This window comes from Selaginella moellendorffii, unplaced genomic scaffold, assembly GCF_000143415.4.
Source record: "Selaginella moellendorffii unplaced genomic scaffold, v1.0 SELMOscaffold_102, whole genome shotgun sequence".
NCBI lineage: Eukaryota > Viridiplantae > Streptophyta > Lycopodiopsida > Selaginellales > Selaginellaceae > Selaginella > Selaginella moellendorffii.
In genome coordinates this window covers 50,795-73,158 of record NW_003314363.1, presented here as the reverse complement: position 1 = coordinate 73,158, position 22,364 = coordinate 50,795, and the positions used below count along the sequence as shown (strand labels likewise).

Genomic DNA, 22,364 nt, shown 5'->3' with positions numbered 1-22,364 from the left:
GAGATCGAGTCCGAAACCGAATCCGAAGTCGGATCCGAAATCGGGTCCGAGATCGAGCCAGAGACTAAGTCCAAATACTAATACGGGTCAAGGGGTGAAAGCCCAAAGCGTGCGTCTCCCAGGGGGGGGGGGGGGGGCCTGCAAGGGGTTCCAAAAGTATAGTAGGGATAGTGAGGTCCAGGAACCAGTTTTGAAGGGACTCTCCAGTTGGGCTTCCAAACCGACTTGAGGTTGAGACTGGGACCGAGGGGCCTTGGGTGGGAGTGAGCATGGACTTGGCTGGTGCCAGAGGGGCCATCCAAGGAAGTGCTCAAGAGCAGCTCCCACTCCCGAAAGGGAAACCGATTGCGGTGCTCCCGGCTCATGTGGAGTGGTGCCCCACTTGAGTACCATGCGGCTCATTGGTCCTCGCCCTTCCTAGGGGCTTGGGCCTTCCTTCGGGATGGAAGTGGGGGGCAAGAGGTACCCATACCGGGCCGCTAGGCCACGGTGTTTCGCCCCGACGTCCCGAAGCAAATGTTGCACTCAAGACTTGGGATTTAGAGGGTCCCATGATCAAGTCTTGTGGTACCAAGGGATGTTAGGAACCTGGAAGCTTGGTGTGCTTGGCTGCTTGTGCTTGCGGGGAGTGTAGCCGAACCTTAGTCCAGTCTAACCCGGGGAGGGGGATTGGGAGTGATTTGGGAATCCGTGGAAGAATGGCTAACACTCCGTTGCTCGTGCAGTGAGTAGCTGAAACCAAGTAGGAGCTAGTACCACACTCCCCGCTGGTGTTGTGTGGGGTATACTAATAACTATACATTTTATTAGTAATGTCATATAAATATCATAAATAGATTTTCCTATTGAATATAAATCTTGAATTAAAATTAAAATCATTATATTATAAGTATTATAAATGATACATTAGATTTAAGCTTAAAATAAAGAATATTTTAAGAATATTCTTTACCTTATGGAAAATTCTATTATCCCGCTGGATTCATAACACTGTATATAAGCTAGGTTTGGAGCTTACTATTTTATAAAGAACCCTCTTTAAGATTTAGTGCTTTTGAGATGTTAGAATGTCTAAAAAATAAATAAATAATAATAATTATAGGTTTATATATATACATATAATTATATTACAATTAAAATTAATAATAATATAAATAAGAAACTTCATCCCTGGTGGGCAGGGTGTTGTCATGCCAACCAGTTGGAGGCAAGAAAGGGAGGAGGAAGAGGTTATGAAAATTCTAAATTGAAAAACTGATATTGGTCTATGAGCCAAATTTCAAAAAAACCAATTATCATAGTTTTTGCTAAGAAACTAAGTAAAAAACTAAGCCTTTCTTTTCCTGATTCCACTCCTTAGTCGTACCCAACTCATACAAATTACCAACTTAAGGAATCATAGGTAATTCCACCTTAATCGCACCCAGCTTATACAAATTACTAACTCAAGGAATCATAACAATCAGGTAAGCATGTTTCTGGAGAGAAGAACATCCAGGCTCTAATCTGTCAACACCAAATTCTTGAGAAGCTTTGGGACATACCATGTCTGTTTTAACTTCAAAACACTACCATTGCCAAAGGGGACTTTGTCGTACATCCCATCCCTCTGCTGCAGTTGCTAGTGAAGAGATTTTTCACAAGCATCATAAGCATGTCTCAGAATATAAACAAACCTTTTATATATATATATATATATATATAACTCTATTTATTTTGAGATTTTTATTTTGATAAATTTCAAAAAATTAAGGTGAAAACTGGAATAACTCAAGCAATGGAATTCACATTTGGACATAAGCATGAAAGATTATTACCATAGACATTTCCTATTACTTGTTCTATAGATAACAACATATCCTTGGTTGGAGACCCCGAGAGCATACAAGTCAAAAGGCCTTGAGTAGGACTTTGTATCCCACACTGCACCATTGGATCCATAAATGACACCATTCCCATCCCTTTGCATGAGCACATAGCAGTCTTTGTCGCTGTGTGTCAGATCTCCAGACCACATGCTTACCACGGCTGTACAGCACTAAGTTACAATCTGTTTGCATTGTCAAGCGGAACTCCCCACTAGCAGAAGTGATGCTGTTGCCGCTCCTAAGATACGACCCTGGAATTTTACCTCTCATGAAGCAAGGTCGTGCTGTAAATCCAACAGTCATACCTATCATTGTCAACAAATCTTTCCCAAATCTATCCGCCTCTGATCCCTCCTTGGTGATGAGGAGATTGGCATCGTTCTCAGGCACGGGCTCGTAGGGCAGTCCAACGTGGTTACATATCCGTACCAGCGTTCTCGATACCTGACCTCGTCAAGAATCCGATCACACATGTCCCTCACTGAGTTGAGCACCTCGCCGGCTCCTAGCACACCCGTGAGGGTCTGGAGTGGGGTACACAAGCCAGTTTCTGGTGCAATCGGGTCCCGAAAATAGAAAGGGTGACTCGAGCATAGACGTTCTGGCCCATGTTTTGGCCCACATTCCACATCATTGATATTGTGCTTCCCACATTGAACTGGTCGTATGGTCCACAGCAGATACACCTTGAGGCGATCTATGAGAGTTCTGACTTGAGTTACAGATAAAGCATGACAAAGAAGCCTTCTCGTGAACGTAGCATCTTCTGGTGGTTGACAGAGGTGTATGATGCAGCAGGCAAGTGAAAAAAGCAAGAAATAACGTACACTTGGCATGCTTCACCGAAGAATAAGAGTAGCCTCGCTTGCTCGCTTCCTTATAAACAATTTGGTTTATGTCCTGGACTGCAGCCAACGGTTCCTCCAAAGTTCATTACTTGGGAAGCTAACGCTGCCGTCAATACCAGTCTGGAGAGTATGTCAACACATGACGATATTCTCAAAGTATGCTCAAAACTGATACTAGCAAAATCCGGAAAACCTGGTTGGCAGCTAGAAATTTGGCATCACAGCCATGTTCCCAATTCTCTTGCGACAGCAGAGTTTGATTTTAGCTGACCTGAGGGTCTGATGGTTTGAAGCCATCAGCCACAAAAACTGTCAACAACGCAAAGTAATCAACCCAAGCTTTGATGAGATATTCTGTACTTCTCGGGCAATGTAGACTGCTATATCCTTAGTGCAAAAAATGACAAGAGACCATACGAATGATACGGCCTACGCGTTCTCTACTACAAGTAGACGACAGGACAAGAAGAACTTGCCATGTGCAGAAGGTGAGAAATTCTCACATCTGAGGCCCTCTTTTCACTACGGCTGGTAGTTTCTGGGTAGAAAATTGCCTTTCTTCATTGGGGAAGTGTGAGACGCTATAAACTTCTCAAGCAGCGACTGGGCGTCTGGAGCAGGTGGCGTCTTGGTAACCTAAGGGCTGGCGTGGCGAGTCTTAGCCACGTGGCGAGTCTCTAATGGCCTTTGCTCCGAAAAACATTATCCATGGAGCGCGCTTGGCGATGGGCGATCGATGTCGGCGAGCCGGAGAAGCGCAGGGGTAAGATCTGAAGAGAATGGCAGGCGTCAGTCTAGGTCTGTCAGTAGCGACACTACGAGCTGCGCTCCCTGGAATTGGGATTGCTCAGCTCGCCGTCCCCAGCAGGTTCTCGCTGCCGCGATTGCCCAGGACAAGGTTGAGGTGTGTTCAAGAGAAACCAGCCGTCCAAGCAGAGGAAGCGCTTGCTATCGGGAAAGACAATGGGAGCTTGGCGGCTCCTCACGAGGACTTTGGAGAGGTAAACAGGATCTTGGGAAGCAGGGTGGTGAACCGCGAGATGCAGTACCTGATCGAGTGGAAGGACGATCATCCGGACACATGGGAGCCGGCCGAGAACATTGCCGGCGACGTCTTGTCCGAGTATGTGACTCCGTGGTGGCAGGGCGCGAAGAAGGCGGACGAGAGCAAACTTATGGAGCTGCTCGAGGACGAGGGCAGGGACGTTGATGCCATCGACGACAACAAGAGGACGGCGCTGCTGTTTGCCGCGGGGCTGGGATCGGAGAGCTGCGTCAGGAGTTTGATCGAGGCTGGAGCGGACATAGACTGGCAGGATCAAGACGGTTACACAGCGCTTCACATTGCTGCGGGCTATGTACACTCGAATGTAGTCAAGGCTTTGCTGGAGCTGGGGGCCGATCCGGACGTGGAGGACTCGAAAGGCAGAAGCTCCTTGAAGCTGGCCCAGGATCTCCTCAACCGGACACCGAAAGCCAATCCTTTGCAGTTTGCGCGGCGGCTGGCGCTGGACCAAGTGGTGAGGCTGCTGGACGAGGCGTGCTACGAGACGGTGTCCGTGGATCAGGTGTTGGACAAGCGGATGGCGGCAGGGAACAAGGTGGAGTACCTGGTCAAGTGGAGCGACGAGACACCCGATAGCTGGCTCCCGGCGAGTGAGATCTCGGACGATTTGATCAAGGACTACGAGGCCGGGCTCGAGTATGGGATCGTCGAGAGGATCTTGGACAAGCGCGTCCAAGGCGAGAGCATCGAGTACCTGGTGAAGTGGGCGGATTCGGAAAAGGACTCGTGGGAGCCAAGCGACAACGTGGCGCCTGAGCTCGTGCAAGAGTATGAGGCTAACCAACGTGCAAATGATTGAACTGGGCAAAAACGCTTTCTTTGTTTTGTTCTTTTACAAACAAACCTTCACTGATCAATAAATCAAAGCGTCACTCCATGAGAAATCACATAGAATCAATGTAAATATCTTATATACTACGCTGCACTGCTCTTGAGCTTGCACAATGGCAAAAGAAAAGAAAAGCTTGGGTATTAGCTAATCAATCAGCCTGCCTGTCTGACTTGAAACGCAGCTCTTGATCCAACAAGAACTCCTCTAGCTCCGCGGAGTTAAACGTCTCCCTCTGGCTCCTATTCATAGCTGCTGCCGCCCTCCGCTTGCGCGGTGCCTTCGGGCAGACGCTGCTCGCCCGAAGCACGAGCTTCTTCGGGGTGACGGATCCTGAGCTCCAACCAGACGGGGACGCGGCCGGGAAATCGACGTGATCGTCGTCCGCGTACTCGAATCCTCCTCCCGAGCAAGTGGCGGGATTGGAATCCGGGCTCTCCAGCAGCAAAGCGTCGCGGATCCAACTGTCGTCGCCGGCGCCAGGGACGCCAGTAATGTGGATGCTGAGCGGCGCTATCCCGGGGCGAGGCGAGGCGATGGTGGTGCCACTGATGGTCGTGGCCGCCATTAATCCGCCCGTGGGCACCTGCCTGCGAGAGACATCCTAAACCTTTTCCCGCGGCCACGTGGTGGAGCGCATGGACACCAGTTTTGCACTCTAGTCATGTCACGTCACCGGCCGCCATTCTCTTTTCTCAAAATATCTAAGAGTCGGTTAACTAGATTCCTCGACGTCACCACCTTTGTCAGCAATGCATGTGAACAAAAATCCAAATAGAAATACACCCAACTCGTCTCCTGTTCATGTGGCTTTCCCTTGGGAGTGTAAGTAGACGGCCACGGAAACTATCCTGCAAATCACAAGCACGCCCTGTTGGAGAAGCGAAAGGGTTTTGCTCGTGTCACTCGGCTTACATTGTCCCAAGGCAGAATGGAAGAGTCAGGCGAAACCCGAAGAGGCCCATCGACAGTAGAGCAGTGAAGAGCATTGCGACAGATGTGGAATATACCTGTGAGAAGAAGAAATTACAAACGACATTTGCATGAGTTTGACAAAACAATCTCTATAGTCGCTATACCTTGACAATGTTGTCTGCGAACTTCATAACCAAGGATACAGCGATGCCACTGGAAGTGAAACAAGCTAGTACTCTGGAAAAAACCGATGTGTTGCAGGGCTCACCTGAGAGCATGATTGATGATCATAATAAACGTGCTCATGGTGTATCCATGGAAAAAGCCCCTGCAAGCATGCGGCCTAAGAACAAGGAAATGCTTGAGCAAGTGTGGCTCACCTCTCGGTGATCGCGTTGAAGTCTTGCACAACCATTGCTCCAAAGTTGAAAACCACACCAAAGATGTAGAGCCAAAAGTTTTGAACATTGATGTTCCGAGATGGCCTCTTCTTCATGATTGCCTGCGCAAGCAATGACAATATGGTGAACGCGAGTAGTCTATGACACTAAAAGCAGATAAGTCTACCTCGGTGTAGACACCAGCGAAACCACTTAGCAAAGCCATGATCTGCGAACATGAGAAGAATGTGTCAATGTGTTCAAACAGAAAACGTTCTTACAATAGCCATTGTCCAGCCTTCCATATGAGTCTGGAACACGTGCTCGGATCTTCCAATCGGAAGGAAACAATGAGAAGGTAAACAAGGCAGTCGGAATAACGGCACTTACGATGGGTTAAGTTGCGCTGTGGTACAACCCAAAGCCAATAAGAGAAACGCACACCACTGGATGTTTGACAGCCTTGATAACATTCAACACGTTATTATGCTGACACTCTTTAAAAAATGTTGAGACACTTACCTTCTGCTCAAGAATAGCCAGTACAAAACACCGGTGCTGATAATATTTAGATTCTTGAGGACCTGATAGCTTGGTGCGTCCACGTAGATAAATATGTAATACTACAACAGACACAAGGCATGAGCACAGAGAAAGCGAAAAAATTGTATTTCAAGTACCTGCAAGAGATTCTTGACGAGATAGAGCATTGCCGGAATCGGATAAACTTTTACTTCGTCAAATGTTGTGTTGAGCCTGGACAAGTAGAAAAGAGAAAGAATGTCAAGCAAAGGAAAAGAGGAAACAAACAAAATTCTGAGGTGGGTGGAGAATGCATACTGCGCATTACTTGTTATCCTCCGTGACGCCTTCGTTTTGCCACACTCTGAACAAAGCCACAAGAGAAATGACGCATTTTAGAAGCTCGACCTGCAGACAGAAAGTGGAATTGAGCAAAGCAATGGCAGCAAATCTCACCCAACACAGACCAGGAAATTTGCCGTTGTGACACTGTATTTGTAGAATCCCGCGCGCTTGGTCCAAGCAATCAGGATCCCTTGTGAGCTTGTGAGCACCGTGAGCGCGACAATGACAACCGATCTGGACAGGGAATGCCACATTGACTCATGGAATGCAGGCAGGCAACACGTACCTTCTCTTCCACTCCAGTGTCTCCGCTTTCACGGCCATCGCAGCTCCTTCCTCCTCGTTCTAGGGTTTATGACATCACAGCTTACACTTTTTTGTTAAACAAAGTTAGTTGCCCTAAGGTTTCAAAGGCTGGTAATTGGCGGGAAGGGCTATGGCGGCGAGGCAAGCCGCAAGGCTGCGCAAGGAGCTCCAGCTGATGCAATCGAATCCTCCGCCAGGTGCGTGTGTCTGGCCCTCGCAAGACACCCTCACGCATCTTCAAGCTCGTGGGTAATCGTTCCATTCACTCGAATCGACATTGGCAAGTCGATCTCTGATGGATGGCGTGGCAGAGATTCAAGGCCCCGAGGAGACCGTTTATGCCAACGGCATGTTCTTCCTCGACATTGAGATACCCCAGAGGTAAGAGATGATGCTTTTGGCGAGCGATCTAGAAAAATGTGGTGTGGCTACGTGTAGATACCCTTTTGAGCCCCCCAGTGTGAGATTTAAAACTCCAATCTACCATCCAAACATTGACAGTGGTGGCCACATTTGCCTAGATCTGCTCCACATGCCTCCAAACGTAAGTGGCACGAAATTCTAGTGTGCGCTCTCAGTTCAATTCTTTTCAGGGCTCTTGGAAGCCTTCGCTGAACATCGCGACGTTACTGCTGTGCATCAGACTGCTGCTATCGGAGCCAAATCCAGATGACGGGTTGATGAGCGAAACTGTGAGTAGTTTTCCTCTTTTGTCGACCCCCTAAACTAATATGTCGACAGGCTGCCGAGTACAAACACAATCGTCCGGCGTTTGATATGAAAGCAAAACAGTTTACGGAGAAGCATGCTACACAAGAACACAAAGGCGGTGGAGTTCTTGCCGATCCTGTGACAGAGGTTAGTGAGCCAGTTGCCACCAGCCTTGGACAAGCAGCGATACTGCCTGGGAAAAAACTAATAGTCGGCGGAAAGCATGAAACTACTGAGGCAGTTCGAGCAGAGTCTTCGAACGGCCCTGGGCAAGCTGAGGACTTTCGAGTCGTCGGCAGTCTTCACCAGAAAACTTGTCGAGCTCTTCAACAAGCACCAAAACAAGCAAGATGGCTGTCAACCAACAAACCATTCGAACCGACTCGCACTTACGAAGGCGAGGACACTTCCAAGACTGATAGCGGTGAGGATCCTCTCATTGTCTCCGACAGTGGGAGCGAGGATGAAGTAGCCGACAGCAGCCGAGCTCGACTTAGCAAGTCCTTGGCTCTGAAACGCAAGGCCGAGAGGACTTAGATGAAGAACTTGTTTACAGACGTTCCAGAGCTCCTTAAAGTGTTGATAGTTGGCGGTCACTCCCGTATATGTTATACTTGCGATGCTGCAATGAGGAGAGGACATGCCAGTGTGTCACAGACGAAAGAGACGAGAGTATTACCTCGGCAATTGGCATGTTCCTCCTCACTGTCTTGAGAAGCTCCTCGTCTATGTCCGCCACTGCGATGCCCGTCACCAATCTATCTGCACCACCGACGGAGCTTTCTTGATCTTGAGACATAGAAGTAGAGGATCCAACCTGGACACCTTGCAACGACGCTTCCCCAAGGATCAATAATCATCGCATCACCATAACTTTCCCGGAGATCGTTGTGCTTCCCAGACTGAGCCGCCGCAAGAACCTATGTTATGGCTCGGACTGTGAGGAAAGACGAGGAGAGATATAACAAAGCTTACGTAGCACTGCGTTTCAACAGCACGAGCTCGCAGGAGGAGCTCCCAGTGCGCTTCTCCAGTCTTGCGAGTAAATGCCGAAGGAACAAGCAGCACCTGTCCAAAAAAGCCAGCTGAAACGAGGTAGTGAGGAAGAGCATCGTCCAGACCTGGGCATTCTCCGCAAACCTGAGACGCTGGTACAGCTCCGGGAATCTCAAGTCGTAGCATATCGTCAGACCGAGTGTGCCTACCGGGGTTTGAGCAGTAACCACTTGTGTTCCTGTCCAAAAACCTGCGTAAACTAGTACTAGCTCACTCATCACTCACTCACCAGGAGCAGTGCGATTGCTCTCCTTCAGAACTGGGCCTCCGGGAACATCCACATCAAACCTGGAAGCCAGGCAATGAGAAAGATGACGAGAACTTCTACGTTTTCTACTTACAGGTGGATCTTCCTGTAGCACGAGCGCACTGAGCCAAGGTCGTCGAGCAGGACGTGAGTGTTATACGCGTGGTCCTCGTCCGGCCCCTTCTCTTGGAATCCGCCCAGAGAGAGCCACAAGCCCAAATCTCTACCAAGAGACGCAGCTAGCTTAGAGGCGACGAGGAGAAGAAGGCCATCCTTTCCTACCTCGCCAGGGCTTGATACCTCCGGAAAATCGGCCCGTCGAGAGGCTCCGCAATCGCCAGTGCCTCGTCGCCTCGGCGACCAATGAAGGAGAAGCATTCGGGCAAGCTCAGCAGTTTCACTCCGGCGTCAGCAGCCTCCTGCCCACTCACAATCCAACGCAATGCAAGCCGATGGAGAGCTTGAGACTCTTCTTCTTACTCTGGCCAGGCGCTGGCAAGTGGCGAAGTTGAGATCGATGCTGGAGGTGGAAGTCATTTGAGCCACGGCGACCCGCATGGCGCTCCCGGTCGAGGCTGGCACCATGGATATAACAAGACTTTGCCCTACCTAGGTCCAGCCCGTTTGTTTGCTCATGGACAAGGAGCGCGTGTCGCAGGTAATGCTGCTCGTCAGCTCGCATCTCCCGCAGCGCGATCTGTGCGCGCTGCTCTGCGTCAACACCGCCTGCCGTGGCGTGCTCTTGTCTCACGCGTCTCTCTGGAAGGTGTGATTCTATCCTCGATCGATCTTTGCACTGACGCTCCTTGTTTCTTCGTTTGAAGGCGATCAATTTGCAAGGCAAGAGTCAGGCCGGGAGGCGCCTGCTGGCTGCTCTCTCGCTGGTAAAAGTTGCTACGTTTTGGCGCATGGGCTGACAAACCGCGAGCTTGCTTAGGCGCGGTACCAGGATGTGGAGGAGATCAACCTGGAATTCGGACAGGATGTGCAAGACGAGCACCTGGCTGCTGTAAAGTGCAAGGTGTGGAAATTCTCTTGTGTTCTTGCTCGTCCCTACTAGACTCTTTGTTTAGAAGCTGCAGCGTCTCAACCTTAATGCATGCCAGAAGATAACTGATGCTGGAGTCGAGGCAGTAGTCTCCGAGTGTAGAAGCATCACGAAACTAGAGATCTACTGGAACCTCAAGTAAGTCGTGGTTTGTCATTCTCTTGAGCCTGGTGTAAATATAATAATGGCATGAATGCAGGGTCACGGATGCTGCCGTGAAAAGCATCGTCACCAATCTAAAGGAGCTGGAGCTTTTAAACCTCAGTGGTTGCAAGGTTCGGAGCCTTTTCATAGTTCGCAACGTTCACTAGTGATTCTTTGAGCAGAGTATCACGGATCAAAGCATGCGCCACCTTGCGGAGCACAGTCCATCCATACGAAGCTTGAACCTCACGCGGTTTGCATCTATATGCGTTTATTGCCTCGATTGCCTTTCTAAACGTCTACTTCTTGTGAAAGGTGCGTGAAACTAACGGACGAGGGGCTTTGCGAGATTTTGAACGTGTGCTTGCAGCTGGAGGAGCTCTATTTATACGCTCTCTCTGGGTAAGGCCTCGTTTCTTTCAAGGACCTGAATGTGTTTCTCTTGCCTCGCGTCACAGATTCACTCCCAAATCTTTGGCTCTGATTGGAAACCTTGAGGAACTCAAAGTCCTGGAGCTAACTGGTGCACAGGTATGCAAGAAACGTCATCCGGGCACTTTTATCCGGCGGTGATGCTTGTGCAGGAACTTTCATCCAACTGCTTAGTTTCGATTTCAAAGTGCCATAAACTCGAGTCCCTGTGTCTGAGCTGGTAAGCTTCATACGCTTGCATCCATTGGTGTCACTCGCTGTCCTCAGGTGTGTGAGGATCACGGACGCTGGACTGAAAGCACTGACTTGTCCGCTCAAGCTTTTGAGGTAAACGAGGCCATTCTCTCTTCGTTGTCTGTTGTTCTGTGAGTCAAGTGATTGTTCTTTCGCAGCCTACACGGTATTCTGGGTGTGACGGACGAAGGATTGGACGCCTTGGCATGCTACTGCTCCAAGACACTGCATACGCTCGACGTGAACGGATGCATCAACATTAAGGTGTGTGAGCCCCGAAGCACGACGAACGCGATGCTATCACTGTTTCTCTGGCAGAGACGATCCAGGGAAGAACTGCTGCAACGCTTTCCCCGCCTCGAATGCTTTCAAGTTCACAGCTAAGTGCCGGAGGGGTGGCGCATATTCGCGTGGGGTTTGAAATGTGGAGTGGTGGCACATTTTAGATAGCTCACGCACTTTGGGCCCTAAAGCTTTCACCTTTCGCGTTGGGCGCCCCGGCCGTGGAGCACCGGAGCCCATGGCTCGCGCTCGCCAAACATCGCGATGGGCAATCATGTCCATGTTCGCGCTCGTCGCCAGCTCGCATTCTTTCCTGTGTCCGGCATTGGGCAGCCTCGCGTTGGATCCCGGCTCCGTGAGTTTGGATGCGAGCGATGGCACCGCCGGCGCTCCCCGTGCTGCTAGCGCCATGCGCGTCAATCAGAGTGCCATGTCGTCTTCTTCTCCTTCCTGTCGATCTTGCCCGGAGAACCGGAAGCGCTATGTGGATTGGCTGAGGGAGATTGAGACACAATGCAAGCTAAGGCATCGGCAGACATCGCCCAAGGTTGGGTGGCTACAGCACAAGTTCTTCGATTCCAACCTCACGACCAGCTTCGTGGTGGTGGATCAGGACGGAAATGGCGACCATGCATCCGTTCAAGAGGCCATCGATGCTGTCCCAGTGAACAACACCGTCCCAATCACCATCTTTGTCTCGCCGGGGGTCTACCAGTGAGTTTCTGATCTCTCTTTCTTTCAGAACGTGTAGATTTGCCTGCCATTTGATATGATCGTGCCGTTGTCCCAGGGAGAAAGTGAAGATCGTGGAAAGCAAGCCATACATTACGCTTCAAGGATCAGGGGCCGACTTAACAACGATTGTATGGGATGACTACGCAGGAAAGCTGGGCGTGGATGGCTCTCACCTTGGGACGTTCCACACAGCCACGGTTCACGTCAGTGCTCCCTACTTCAGTGCCAGGGGTATCACGTTCAAGGTGAATTCAATTCTCCCGTCAACTTCTCTGACTTCTATGGTGTTTCATTTCCATAGAACTCGGCTCCGGTGCAACCCGCCGGCTCGCAAGCCGTGGCGTTCCAAATCACCGGAGACATGGCTGCATTCTACGAGTGCAACTTCATTGGTGCTCAAGACACTCTGTACGATCACTCGGGCCGTCACTACTTCAAGAGCTGCTTCATCCAGGGATCGGTGGACTTTATATTCGGCAACGGCCGCTCCCTGTACAAGGTTTGCATGGGCCTGTGGCCGAATGACTTTGCTCAAGAGCGGTTTTATGTGTCTGTTAGGATTGCGAGCTCAACGCCATTGGCAGCGGAGCGCTGACTGCTCAAAAGAGGCAAAACGCGAGTGACAACACGGGTTTCTCGTTCGTAAACTGCCGGATCCTGGGGAATGGCTTGGTGTACCTGGGCCGTGCTTGGGGCCCCTTCTCTCGCGTCGTCTTCCTCTACTGCTATATGGACTCCGTTATCAACCCCGGCGGCTGGGACGACTGGGGGGATTCATCCAGAGACATGTAAGTCATCACATCTCAATTTTAAGCTGGATGATCGTTCTTCTCATGGAGATATCTGGATTTTGCGGTGGAGCTCCAGGACTGTTTTCTACGGCGAGTTCAACTGCACGGGTCCAGGAGCAAACGGCATGCGTCGTGTTCCATGGTCGTATGTGCTAACGGAGGCGGAGGCCCAGCCTTTCTTGGACGAGAGGTTCATCGAAGGTGACGCATGGCTGCAGTATCTATGACCCCGCGTATTCTCCTTTCCTACCAAATTTTGTTCCTCGAGATACAATGTATAAGCGAACGAGCTTTTTGCCGTTTTAAGAAGAAACACAAACCCTAGCTAGGGCTCTTGGGCGAAGGCATGGACTTCGATTTCGTGGACGAGTGCCGCCCCAACTTCCGCTTGCAATCCAATGCGGGTGTTCCACCCCAGCAAGGAGATCCCACCGTGGACAGGAGGCACGCCGCCATCTGTGTGATCCTAGGTATGTCTGTGCTGCTTTGCTGCGTGTGGGTGGCGGCGTGGTCGGCGATTGCGCAGCTCGTTGCAGCCTGGATAGCAGTGTCGCTCATTCTGGGCCCGCTTGCTCCCATTTCTCTCACGGCTGGCGATTGCAGCGTCGGCCAGGGTGCGATCGTTGCTCCTCTCGACCCATCTCCAGCTCCTCTTGCTGTGGATGCCGCCGCGGACAAGAAGATTTCTAGATCCAGGAAGCATGCCAGGGCTGCCAGGGCTGTGGATTCGTCGCCACAAGTCGATGGAACGGGAGGGATCCTAGAGGCGCAGGAAGGAAATGCTAGCTGGAATGGGACGGGGGAGAGTGACGGCGCAGTCGTGGAAGGGGAGTGGAGTGAGGAGGAGGTTGCATTCCTGAGAAAGCAGCTTGCCAAGCACCCGAGAGGAACAGCGAGAAGGTGGCAAGTGATCGCCCAAAGTTTCGGCGGTTCTCGCACGGTGGACAATGTAATCCAAATGGCAAAGGCTCTGGCAGACAAGAAGCCTGGCGACGACGATGCGTATGCCAAGTTCTTGGCACAGAGGAAAGTGTCGAGCCGGCAGATATCATTGGATCTCAGCCTGAGAGAGGAGGAGTTTGAGGAGGGATGGCAGCTTGTGGACGAGGAGGATGATCCTTCTCCTGCCCCTGGCGATGCAGGGAGCGTCGCCTGGTCAGATGGTGAAGACAAGGCGTTGCTGTCTGGTCTCAAAGCATTTCCGAAGGGCACACCGTCGAGGTGGGACAGGATACAGGCCACGGTGCGAGGCCGAAGCAAGAGCCAGTGCTTGAAGCGTTACTTGGAACTCCGAGATGGCTTTCGGAGCTCAAAGCTGCGAAAAGAAAGTTGATATAACATGGATGGGAATGCTTAGAACACTATGCGTAATTCAATTCCGAGTCGTCCTTTGAGATGTCGAGCCGCGCGTCAAGTTTGGCGTTTCCAGTGTCCGCGAACGAGCAAGGGCCAAGTAAGCTGATTAATCGGTCGAAGGAAGACATTTGTCCTTGCTCCTTGACAGACGAGACGGGAGAGCGTTTTGCACAGGGTTGTGGTTACTGTCGCAGTCTTTATGGATGTCTCTTTCAGCGCGTAAAAGAAGGGATGATCCTCAAGACAAGAAGATAATACATATTGAATAGGGGCTGGCACAACAAGTTGTGTTGGAGGATCAACAATAAGAGATCTCATCTCTCCCCCCCTCGGTCTTATATTTTTTGTTACGTGGGATTAAGAAGCTTTGGACGTCAAAGGCTGCTATGAATATGAATCGAAAGAGACATTGGAATTTGGAATGATGAAATGGATCGCGTCTGGCACGGGGCGGCACGGCACGGCGGCTCTGGTTTGCAATCTAGAGAGCATCTGGTCTAGAATCTGGAGTGGAGAGACTTGTTGCTCGAGGGTCAGCTTGCAATCCTTCGTCAGCTCGCAATGAATGTACTCGGTTAGGAAGATGAGTCAGTCAGGCAGTCTCAGGAATAGGAAGAGCGGAGGAAATCGAAATCCATTTTTGTTTTCAGTTTTGTGGTCCATCAACTGCTGCTGCTGCTGCTGCTGCTGCTGCTGCTGTTGTCCACTCCCCGCACTCACATCATGATTCCCCAAGGGCGGGCTCCACGCCCATTATTAATTACCCGGCTAACGCCAGGAATCGAGCCCGCAACTCATCCGTCCGTACCTTGCCCGGCACGAAAGCGAGCAAGGCGCCACGCGGCGAGGGTGTGCATTTTTGGCGCGCTACCCCTCCGCCCTCACCGTCACGGTCACGTCCACCCTCACCCTCACTCTCACCGTCACCGTCACCATCACCCTCACCAGGTTCTCGCAACATTCGCAGCCATCATTCCGCACGCCAACGACGATGGATTGGATTGGATTGGGTGGATGGTGCGATGGCAAGGGCGCCGAGGTAAAGGCAGTCGAGGGAGCGGGGTGGACACAACAAATTCCGAATCCCGCATGAGTTGTCATGGGGGGGCTTTTTTGGAAGGTTAAGGCCGGTTGGAAGCACGCGAGAGCATTGTTTTTGTAGTAGGCAGTGAGGGGGTGGCATTGTGCGCCCTTCGTCGTTGGTGATCATCCTCTTCTCTCTTGTCGCCAAATCGCATCGGTCGCGTCGACGCGATATTTCGCATTGCCGGATCCGAATTGGTATCCATGGATCATCGCGCATTGGCTGGAATTGGCTAGGATTGGAGGCTATCGAGGGCGGCGAATTCTTCTTCCTCTTCTTCTTCTTCTTCTTCTTCTTCTTGGTTTGGCATCAAAGATAGAGCATAGAGTCCCTCCCATTCCACGGGAAGGGGAAGCTATGGATAGATAGGTGGGGAGCTGGACCGAATCATAGAGGCCTCAAGGAATTGGTCAGGGAAGCAGGGATCAAGATCACAGGATCAAGATCACAATCTACAAACTGTAGCAGTGATCGCTAATTCGATCGGTCGATTATGCTGGAGGGCGAGCGCAGCCTGACTAGCCCCGCGGAGCACGGCCATCACCATGATCACGAGCATCAGGGGTTTCTGCCTCCCCCAACGTATTTTCCCCCGCCGGGCGGCGAGACTGGCGGCGACGAGGACGAGGAGCTGTCTGTTCTTCCCAGGCACACCAAGGTTGTGGTGCGAGGTAACAATCGCACAAAGTCGGTTCTTGTGGGGCTGGAGGGCGTTGTCAAGAAGGCCGTGGGACTTGGAGGCTGGCATTGGCTGGTACGTAATGAATCCGGTGTGCCCGGCCGGGGGAGAGCTCACGCTCTCCTTTATAACAGTGGTTTAGGTTAGAGTAATCCTTTGAGTGCTTGCTTGTGCCAGGTGCTGACCAACGGGGTGGAGGTGAAGCTCCAGAGGAACGCGTTGACGGTGATCGAGCCACCCACAGGGCAGGAGGAGGACGATGAGATTGAGATCCCTGTGACCAGCGACACGGTGCTAGGTGGGTGCCCTCATCTCCTTGCGCACCCTTAACTTTGCTCCCTCGCAGACGATTTCCCTAGAACATTTAAGCCCCGCGTGAGGCAAAAGCCAGCCAAAGCAGACACTGGTGCTACCGCCACGACCCCTAGCATTACTGCATCACCATCGCCTCCGCCGCCTCCGCCGCCACCACCACCGCCACCAGCGGCAGCGCCATCGCCTCCTCACCAGCTAGATTTGACGACGCAGCAGCAGCAGCCGCAGCCGCAGCCGCAGCCGCAGCTCTGTGTGGACAAGAGGGTAGCAGAAGCGATGCCGTCGGCCGAAATCCCGGTGAGCGAGCGGTGGTTTTCATTTCATTGACCCATCTCTCCGTGGATATACAGGTTGTGGACCTGAGCAAGCTGGAGACGGCGGCCCTCCGCAAGTACAGGAAGCACTTCAAGCTTGTAAGTGGCACTCGCTCAGATCTCTTCTCATCTTGCTTCTCGGTGGTCTCAGAGCGATGTAGGCCGTAATTCGTCCAAGGAGCAGCTGTTGCGCGCCATCGAGAAGCACTTTGTTGCATATGTAAGTAAACGCTCTCTCCTCGCTTCTTCTCACACGAATTCCCCTTTGCTGCAGCAACTGGATGAACTGGACGTGATAACGGGCTTCCTTCAAGCTGCCAAGCGTCTCAAAACATGAACCAACAAGCCAAACAAGCCAAACAAGAAAGAGAAGAGCGGTACTAACAAAACAACCAACACCTGCCGTCTCGTTGTACATACAAGGAGAAGCAAAAGAGGATATATGTTTCTTCTTGTGTTTCTGTAGATAGCTACAGCCAAGCACGCCTGATGCGTTAGTCCCGTCTCACTTGGCGTGCCTTACTACCATGCAGTCGCGGCACTGTGCTTGCGCTGCTGCTGTCCCGAAGAAGCTCTGCCATATCTGGGAGATGGAGTATCCGTCAGTCGAGAACCAGCGGCGGAGATGGTTGACCGCGAAAAGGCTTGCGCGAGCTGCAGCGCTGACGATCCAAGCGACGACTTCCCAGCAACGCGCGACGGCATCTCTGCAAGCGCAGAGAGTGCGGGAGTGGGTTCCGCACGTCGCCTCCAACTTTCCTGCTTGTCAATATCTCTCTTGACATCCTGGTGATCCCTGCGATCCTGCCGACTCAAATCACGCCGAATCTCGTACCGGTCTGCTTCACTCCGTATTGGATCCTCTTCCCTCCGGTTGACTACCTTGCCACCTTCGTTATTGGTCCTACCCTGCTGCTGCCGAATTTCGAACTCTCGTGCCTCCGGCTGCCACCTTTCCTTCCGAATGAGCTCAGCAACATCACTGCAAGCCTTCATGTCAGCTCTGTGGCATGGAAACAGGAATATGGATACCTTGCAGCGGCTTCGACTGGAATGTCGTCTGCTCCACGCTGTCGAAGCACCTACAAAGAACATAAAAGTAAATACAAAGCTCGAACCATGGGTAGAATTGAGTTTACCATCTCTCTGGGGCGCGCACCACCGAACAAGCTTTGCCTGTATCCAGAAAACACATGAATTCTACGGTAGTGTAGCAGCATCCTCCACGTACCTCTCCTTGTCCGAAGCGGCTTTGTCAGGAGCCTGAGTTCGGGGCTTCAAGCTCAGCGTAGGCCTCTCCGAAGTTCGGTAAGTCTCGTGTTCTGTTGGGGCACTGGGTGTAACGACTGGTCTCGAATCATGGGTCTCCCTCTCACTTGCGTGCTGCTGACGCCCAGCGCGATCCGCCTGTGTCGCAGCTGAGAATCACAAACATGGATAGATTCTTACCTCGGACAAGAAGGTATCCTCGTCTTCAAAAAAATCATGACGATCTTCCATTGGCTTGGATCTAGGAAGGAGCTTTAGCTTGGGCCGTTCTCCAGAAGTGGACCGCAGCAAAGCAGCTCCAGTCTTCGTGGAATCAGAATACGTGCTGCCAACCATGGTAGACACATGGGCAGAGGATTGATGATTGAACTCGTGGTTGACTGCAGTAGCCGAGGTTCTGTTCCTTTCCGAATCAAACGATCGTTGCCTTTGCGGTCTTTCGTGATTTACAACGTTGCTATCAGTGGACTGACGCTCAAAGACGTTGGCAGGATGTTGACGGGCTCCAGGACCGTGTCTGGAGTCAGAGAGATGCTGTTGCTTTTGGCTTGCTTGTGCACCTGTGCTGTGTCGTCCATCATCACCCTGAGTATAATGAACCTCTAAACAATCATAAGCAGAAGTACTCCCGTGACCAGCGACCCTGTCCTCCTGAAAGCTGTGGTAGCTCTGTTCATTCACTCCCCGGAAAGAATCGCCTCGCTCAAAGTGGTCGTACTCAAACCTTGCTCTTTCCGACGCATCGCCGGCATCGTTAAAACGGCTGCGGTAGCCTCCTTCGGGAGTAGCCTCAGCTGGCTGCTGCTTCCAAGAGGCGTGATGATAACTATCCACCCTTCTGCCATCCTCCACTTCCTGCTGCTCTATCGCGTGGGAGATGTCCACCTTGCGAGCATCGACTTCGTAAAGCGGCTCCTTCCTGGGCGTAGCTGCTGGCTGCCACCTTCCAGAGGAGACCTTGTCGATGGCACTTGCCTCGGCGATCCTGGCCATGCTGTTTCGGACGCGCCAGGGAGAGGTGGCAGACGCATCCGGCTCCAGGCGCTCACCCCGGCGCGCGGCCCAGGCATTCACGGGTGGCCGCTCCGGTGAGCCGGCCATAGAAGGCTGCAGAGGAGGGCCGAAGCGTTCACCACCACCGGGGGGATAGGCCGAGTAGCGCAGATGGTCCGGAGAGCGAGACAAGCGGCCCTTGAAGTAGACTCCACCACCGTTGTCATACTCCCGAGATCTGTAGTCGTGGTGGCCGCCGGGGCTGGTGCGGGGCCGAAAGTCGACGGGCCTCCGCTCGTCCTCGTCGTAGTTCCTGCCCATTGTGGCGGTATTGGGGAAATACGAGGAGGAAGGGGCGGCGGCGGCGGAGGAGGGCCTCGTCTCCCCATTGGGCAGGAGCGCCTGCCGATGGTTGCCATAACCCTTGCTCATTGGATTGCTGGCGGACGACCATACATTCGCGGAGCTCGGCCGCTCGTACGCGCTCCGATCCACCGTCCTGGAAATCCATGGGGCCAGTCAGCAGCTCCTCTAACGACACGGACCAGATCGACTTACATGCCAGGCGCCGACGGGAGTTGCAGATCCGATGGAATGGAGCCCCCGTGGAAGACCTTGAGGGACATGGTGGAGCGGGGCATCGCCTTCTTCTTCGACATCGCTGCCAGCTCCCGAGAACTAGAGCCCTAATCTGCCCCCTTTTCCCCGCGAATATTCCGCCCGGGACACGTGGCGGGCGCCGTATGGCCGTTTGGCCCTTCACGCCGAGCGGACACATCCAATTCTAGGGCAAGCCCGATGTGGGCACTGTGGCCGCTGCCTGCGCAGCTGGGAGGCTGATGCGCCACATGAGTTTCTTCGTCGCGCGGCGGGGGCATGGACCTGGTTCGCAGTAGTAGATCGCGCAGCACGAGTGGAGGCTGGGCTGAGGATGCAAATGCGTGCGCTCGGCCATGGCGGGTAGCAACAGGCGGCGGAAGCGGAGCCAAGCGTGGTTGGAGCTCGGGGGCTGGGCGACGCCAAGGCAGCACGCAACCAGGTTCAAGGTAAATGGTTGTGGGAGGCGCGTGCCAAGGCCCGCCATCCCAGTATTTGGCGGAGAAGCTATTGCCAGTGGCACGCAAAGGAAGAGGAGGAGGAGAGAGGTGCCCAGCTCCAGCTCCAGCTCCAGCTCCAGGGTGACGGCAGGCCACCTCGAGACGTGCGCCTTGCACGGCGAGGAGGGTGACGACACGGACATGCTTCATACGGTGCTGCCCATGGCCACGACGGAGCGGAGCAAGAGGCAGTGGCAGCGGGCTCTAGACTGTGCCGGTAATGGAATCAGACCCAAGCAGGCTGGCGGCGAGGCTAGCAGCTCGGGCAAGCTGTTGACGGAGAGAAAGCAAGGCAAGGTGTCGTCGTCCAGCAAGAGCGGTGCCGGCGTTCCCAAGCCAACCAGAGCCAAGGCCAGCTCGCAGACCTCCTCCAAGGCGCCCATTCCTACCGTGGTGCTGGACGACGCCGAGTTTGGTGCCGAGGAGGTGGACGACTTGCCTTTCTTGGACGCGGTCGTCAAGGTGTTTTGTATCCATACGGAGCCAAACTTTTCGCTTCCCTGGCAACGAAAGCGGCAGTTCAGCACCAACAGCAGTGGCTTCATAATCGGTGGCAACCGAGTTCTCACCAATGCACACTCCGTCGAGCACCACACGCAGGTGAAGGTGAAGAGGCGGGGCTCGGATATCAAGTTTGTTGCGGCTGTCCTTGCCATTGGAACCGAATGCGACATAGGTGAGCACTCGTCAGCTCAAAAGGTTCAGTCCTAGGCGCTACTTGCTTCTTCGACCACCGAGGATAACGGAAGCCAGCAAAAGAGTCGTTTTTCCGCCAGGAACAACAAAACAAACGCTTTCTGCTTTGCAGCCATGTTAACCATCAACGATGACTCGTTTTGGAGGGGAGTGACTCCAGTGGAGTTTGGCGCTTTGCCCAGGTTGCAGGACCCCATCACTGTTGTCGGTTATCCCATCGGCGGCGACACAATCTCGGTCACCAGTGGTGTTGTATCGCGCATTGAGATCACGTCCTACGTCCATGGCGCTAGCGAACTGCTGGGCGTGCAAGTGAGCGACCCGATCCCTGTAATATTTGGTACGTGCTCTCATGCTTTGGTACGTACAGATAGATGCAGCCATCAACGCTGGAAACTCGGGTGGTCCGTCCTTCAACGACAGGGGACAGTGCATTGGGATTGCGTTCCAGTCTCTCAAGCACGAAGACTGCGAGAACATTGGATATGTCATCCCGACGCCTGTCATTAGTCATTTTATTATGGACTACGAACGCCACGGGCATTACACAGGTATCTCTCCTCGTCAAGGCTTCTGCTTTGCTAGCATATAACTTCTGCTCTGCCTCTGAAGGTTTTCCCGTGTTGGGTATTGAATGGCAAAGGATGGAAAATCCGGATCTTCGGAGAGCGGTCGGAATGAAGGCAAACCAAAAGGGTGTTCGTATACGCCGAGTGGAACCAACGGCTCCGGCAGCCAGACACCTACGCTCGTCGGATATTCTCTTGAGTTTTGATGGAGTCGACATTGCCAACGATGGAACTGGTACGTACCTCTATACTTTTCTGTTTTTTCTTCTTTCTCCGACTGAAGACAGTTTTTTACAGTTCCTTTCAGAAGTGGAGAGCGGATTGGTTTTACATACCTGGTCTCGCAAAAGTATACTGGGCAACGTGCTCGGGTGAGAGTTCTTCGCAGTGGACAGATAATTGAAAACGCTGTCGAGGTAACGATTCCAAAACGCCTGGTCCCTGCACACAACAAAGGAAGGCCCCCATCCTACTACATTGTTGCGGGGATTGTTTTTGCCGCTGTCTCGGTTCCCTATCTACGGTCAGAGGTAAGAAGGACCTGCGTAGTACTTGATTTCCGAGACAGCCTTTTTCTTCCCATTGAAGACACTGAGTGGAAGCAGCTGTGTTGGCAGTATGGCAAGGACTATGACTACGATGCTCCGGTGAAGTTACTGGATAAGCTCATGCACAACTTTGCACAGACTGAAGACGAGCAGCTAGTTGTCATATCTCAGGTGAGAAGCGGGGAAGCCGAATTGAGTTGACAGGGATGAGTTTCCAGGTCCTTGCAGCGGATGCGAACATTGGGTACGAAGACATTGTCAACACGCAGGTACGCCGAAGCTGCCAGTGCCGGTAGCGTGTAGAAGGAGGCGCCTAACACTGTTGCGCGGCAGATAATAGCGTTCAATGGCACGGCGGTGCGGAACTTGAAGCACTTGGCTCATATGGTGGACAACTGCAACGACGGCTTCATGCGCTTCGACCTCGAGTACCAACAGGTGATGTTGCGAGCTCAAGCCATGACATGACACAGTGTTGGTGTTGCAGATGATTGTGCTGGATGCTCAGGTTGCCAAGAGTGCAACACCGGAGATACTCAGCATGCATTGCATCCCATCGGGAATGTCCGATGACTTGAGGACGTGAGGTAGGGAGGTTTTGGGTTGTTTTGGCTTGGTGAGCAAAGTGTGCTCTATATATACTTTTCACATGTTTATAATTTAAGCCTGGGCATATTCCCTTTTC

The 22,364-nt window shown here is 52.4% G+C and overlaps 9 protein-coding genes and 1 pseudogene across 13 annotated transcripts; 7 read left to right on the top strand and 3 right to left on the bottom strand.

The window, feature by feature from the left end:
* Positions 1-3,344: 3,344 nt before the first annotated feature.
* Positions 3,345-4,666, top strand: LOC9629356 (signal recognition particle 43 kDa protein, chloroplastic). Its single transcript, XM_002989928.2, has one exon. The coding sequence runs from the start codon at positions 3,496-3,498 to the stop codon at positions 4,579-4,581; it is 1,086 nt and encodes a 361-aa protein (XP_002989974.1). The 5' UTR covers positions 3,345-3,495; the 3' UTR covers positions 4,582-4,666.
* A 669-nt stretch (positions 4,667-5,335) lies between these two features.
* LOC9629974 (CMP-sialic acid transporter 2) lies at positions 5,336-7,133 on the bottom strand. Its single transcript, XM_002989846.2, has 13 exons — positions 7,060-7,133; positions 6,896-7,007; positions 6,757-6,836; positions 6,587-6,662; positions 6,429-6,529; positions 6,297-6,368; positions 6,188-6,236; positions 6,094-6,135; positions 5,907-6,028; positions 5,795-5,854; positions 5,691-5,739; positions 5,527-5,621; positions 5,336-5,462 (listed from the first exon to the last, which is right to left on the bottom strand). The coding sequence occupies exons 1-13, from the start codon at positions 7,095-7,097 to the stop codon at positions 5,414-5,416; spliced, it is 945 nt and encodes a 314-aa protein (XP_002989892.1). The 5' UTR covers positions 7,098-7,133; the 3' UTR covers positions 5,336-5,413.
* A 76-nt stretch (positions 7,134-7,209) lies between these two features.
* Positions 7,210-8,386, top strand: LOC9629355 (ubiquitin-conjugating enzyme E2 T). The gene is made up of 5 exons (XM_002989927.2): positions 7,210-7,324; positions 7,391-7,460; positions 7,518-7,623; positions 7,673-7,771; positions 7,821-8,386. The coding sequence occupies exons 1-5, from the start codon at positions 7,210-7,212 to the stop codon at positions 8,325-8,327; spliced, it is 897 nt and encodes a 298-aa protein (XP_002989973.2). The 3' UTR covers positions 8,328-8,386.
* Positions 8,300-9,698, bottom strand: LOC9629973 (nitrilase-like protein 2). 2 transcript variants are annotated; one of them, XM_024663664.1, is made up of 9 exons: positions 9,574-9,698; positions 9,376-9,512; positions 9,188-9,316; positions 9,076-9,134; positions 8,912-9,036; positions 8,766-8,858; positions 8,608-8,710; positions 8,470-8,552; positions 8,300-8,412 (listed from the first exon to the last, which is right to left on the bottom strand). In XM_024663664.1, exons 1-9 carry the CDS (start codon positions 9,676-9,678, stop codon positions 8,362-8,364), a joined length of 885 nt encoding a protein of 294 aa, XP_024519432.1. In that variant the 5' UTR covers positions 9,679-9,698; the 3' UTR covers positions 8,300-8,361. The 2 variants fall into 2 exon arrangements, with proteins under 2 accessions (XP_024519432.1, XP_024519434.1); XM_024663666.1 differs by having other exon boundaries at positions 8,912-9,024.
* On the top strand, positions 9,699-11,418 carry LOC9629972 (F-box protein At3g58530). Of its 2 annotated transcripts, none has more exons than XM_024663663.1 (12): positions 9,699-9,859; positions 9,918-9,977; positions 10,031-10,114; positions 10,170-10,279; positions 10,341-10,416; positions 10,468-10,538; positions 10,601-10,687; positions 10,744-10,816; positions 10,870-10,937; positions 10,985-11,044; positions 11,110-11,215; positions 11,270-11,418. In XM_024663663.1, exons 1-12 carry the CDS (start codon positions 9,728-9,730, stop codon positions 11,333-11,335), a joined length of 993 nt encoding a protein of 330 aa, XP_024519431.1. In that variant the 5' UTR covers positions 9,699-9,727; the 3' UTR covers positions 11,336-11,418. The 2 variants fall into 2 exon arrangements, with proteins under 2 accessions (XP_024519431.1, XP_024519430.1); XM_024663662.1 differs by having other exon boundaries at positions 9,700-9,859; positions 10,167-10,279.
* Positions 11,419-11,462: 44 nt separating this feature from the next.
* On the top strand, positions 11,463-13,058 carry LOC9629971 (probable pectinesterase 53). Its single transcript, XM_002989925.2, has 5 exons — positions 11,463-11,947; positions 12,024-12,213; positions 12,270-12,467; positions 12,527-12,756; positions 12,836-13,058. The coding sequence occupies exons 1-5, from the start codon at positions 11,472-11,474 to the stop codon at positions 12,984-12,986; spliced, it is 1,245 nt and encodes a 414-aa protein (XP_002989971.2). The 5' UTR covers positions 11,463-11,471; the 3' UTR covers positions 12,987-13,058.
* A 47-nt stretch (positions 13,059-13,105) lies between these two features.
* On the top strand, positions 13,106-14,092 carry LOC9629970 (transcription factor MAMYB). The gene has a single exon (XM_024663725.1). The coding sequence runs from the start codon at positions 13,106-13,108 to the stop codon at positions 14,090-14,092; it is 987 nt and encodes a 328-aa protein (XP_024519493.1).
* A 954-nt stretch (positions 14,093-15,046) lies between these two features.
* Positions 15,047-16,956, top strand: LOC9629969. Its single transcript, XM_024663667.1, has 6 exons — positions 15,047-15,953; positions 16,056-16,176; positions 16,225-16,490; positions 16,544-16,606; positions 16,659-16,727; positions 16,782-16,956. The coding sequence occupies exons 1-6, from the start codon at positions 15,693-15,695 to the stop codon at positions 16,842-16,844; spliced, it is 843 nt and encodes a 280-aa protein (XP_024519435.1). The 5' UTR covers positions 15,047-15,692; the 3' UTR covers positions 16,845-16,956.
* Positions 16,935-19,452, bottom strand: LOC112342214. 3 transcript variants are annotated; one of them, XM_024663659.1, is made up of 6 exons: positions 19,328-19,452; positions 17,957-19,268; positions 17,739-17,914; positions 17,647-17,683; positions 17,540-17,589; positions 16,935-17,489 (listed from the first exon to the last, which is right to left on the bottom strand). In XM_024663659.1, exons 1-6 carry the CDS (start codon positions 19,426-19,428, stop codon positions 17,030-17,032), a joined length of 2,136 nt encoding a protein of 711 aa, XP_024519427.1. In that variant the 5' UTR covers positions 19,429-19,452; the 3' UTR covers positions 16,935-17,029. The 3 variants fall into 3 exon arrangements, with proteins under 3 accessions (XP_024519427.1, XP_024519428.1, XP_024519429.1); XM_024663660.1 differs by having other exon boundaries at positions 17,739-17,893; XM_024663661.1 differs by having other exon boundaries at positions 17,739-17,890.
* A 126-nt stretch (positions 19,453-19,578) lies between these two features.
* On the top strand, positions 19,579-22,363 carry LOC9629968 (annotated as a pseudogene).
* The last annotated feature ends 1 nt before the right edge of the window (position 22,364 follows it).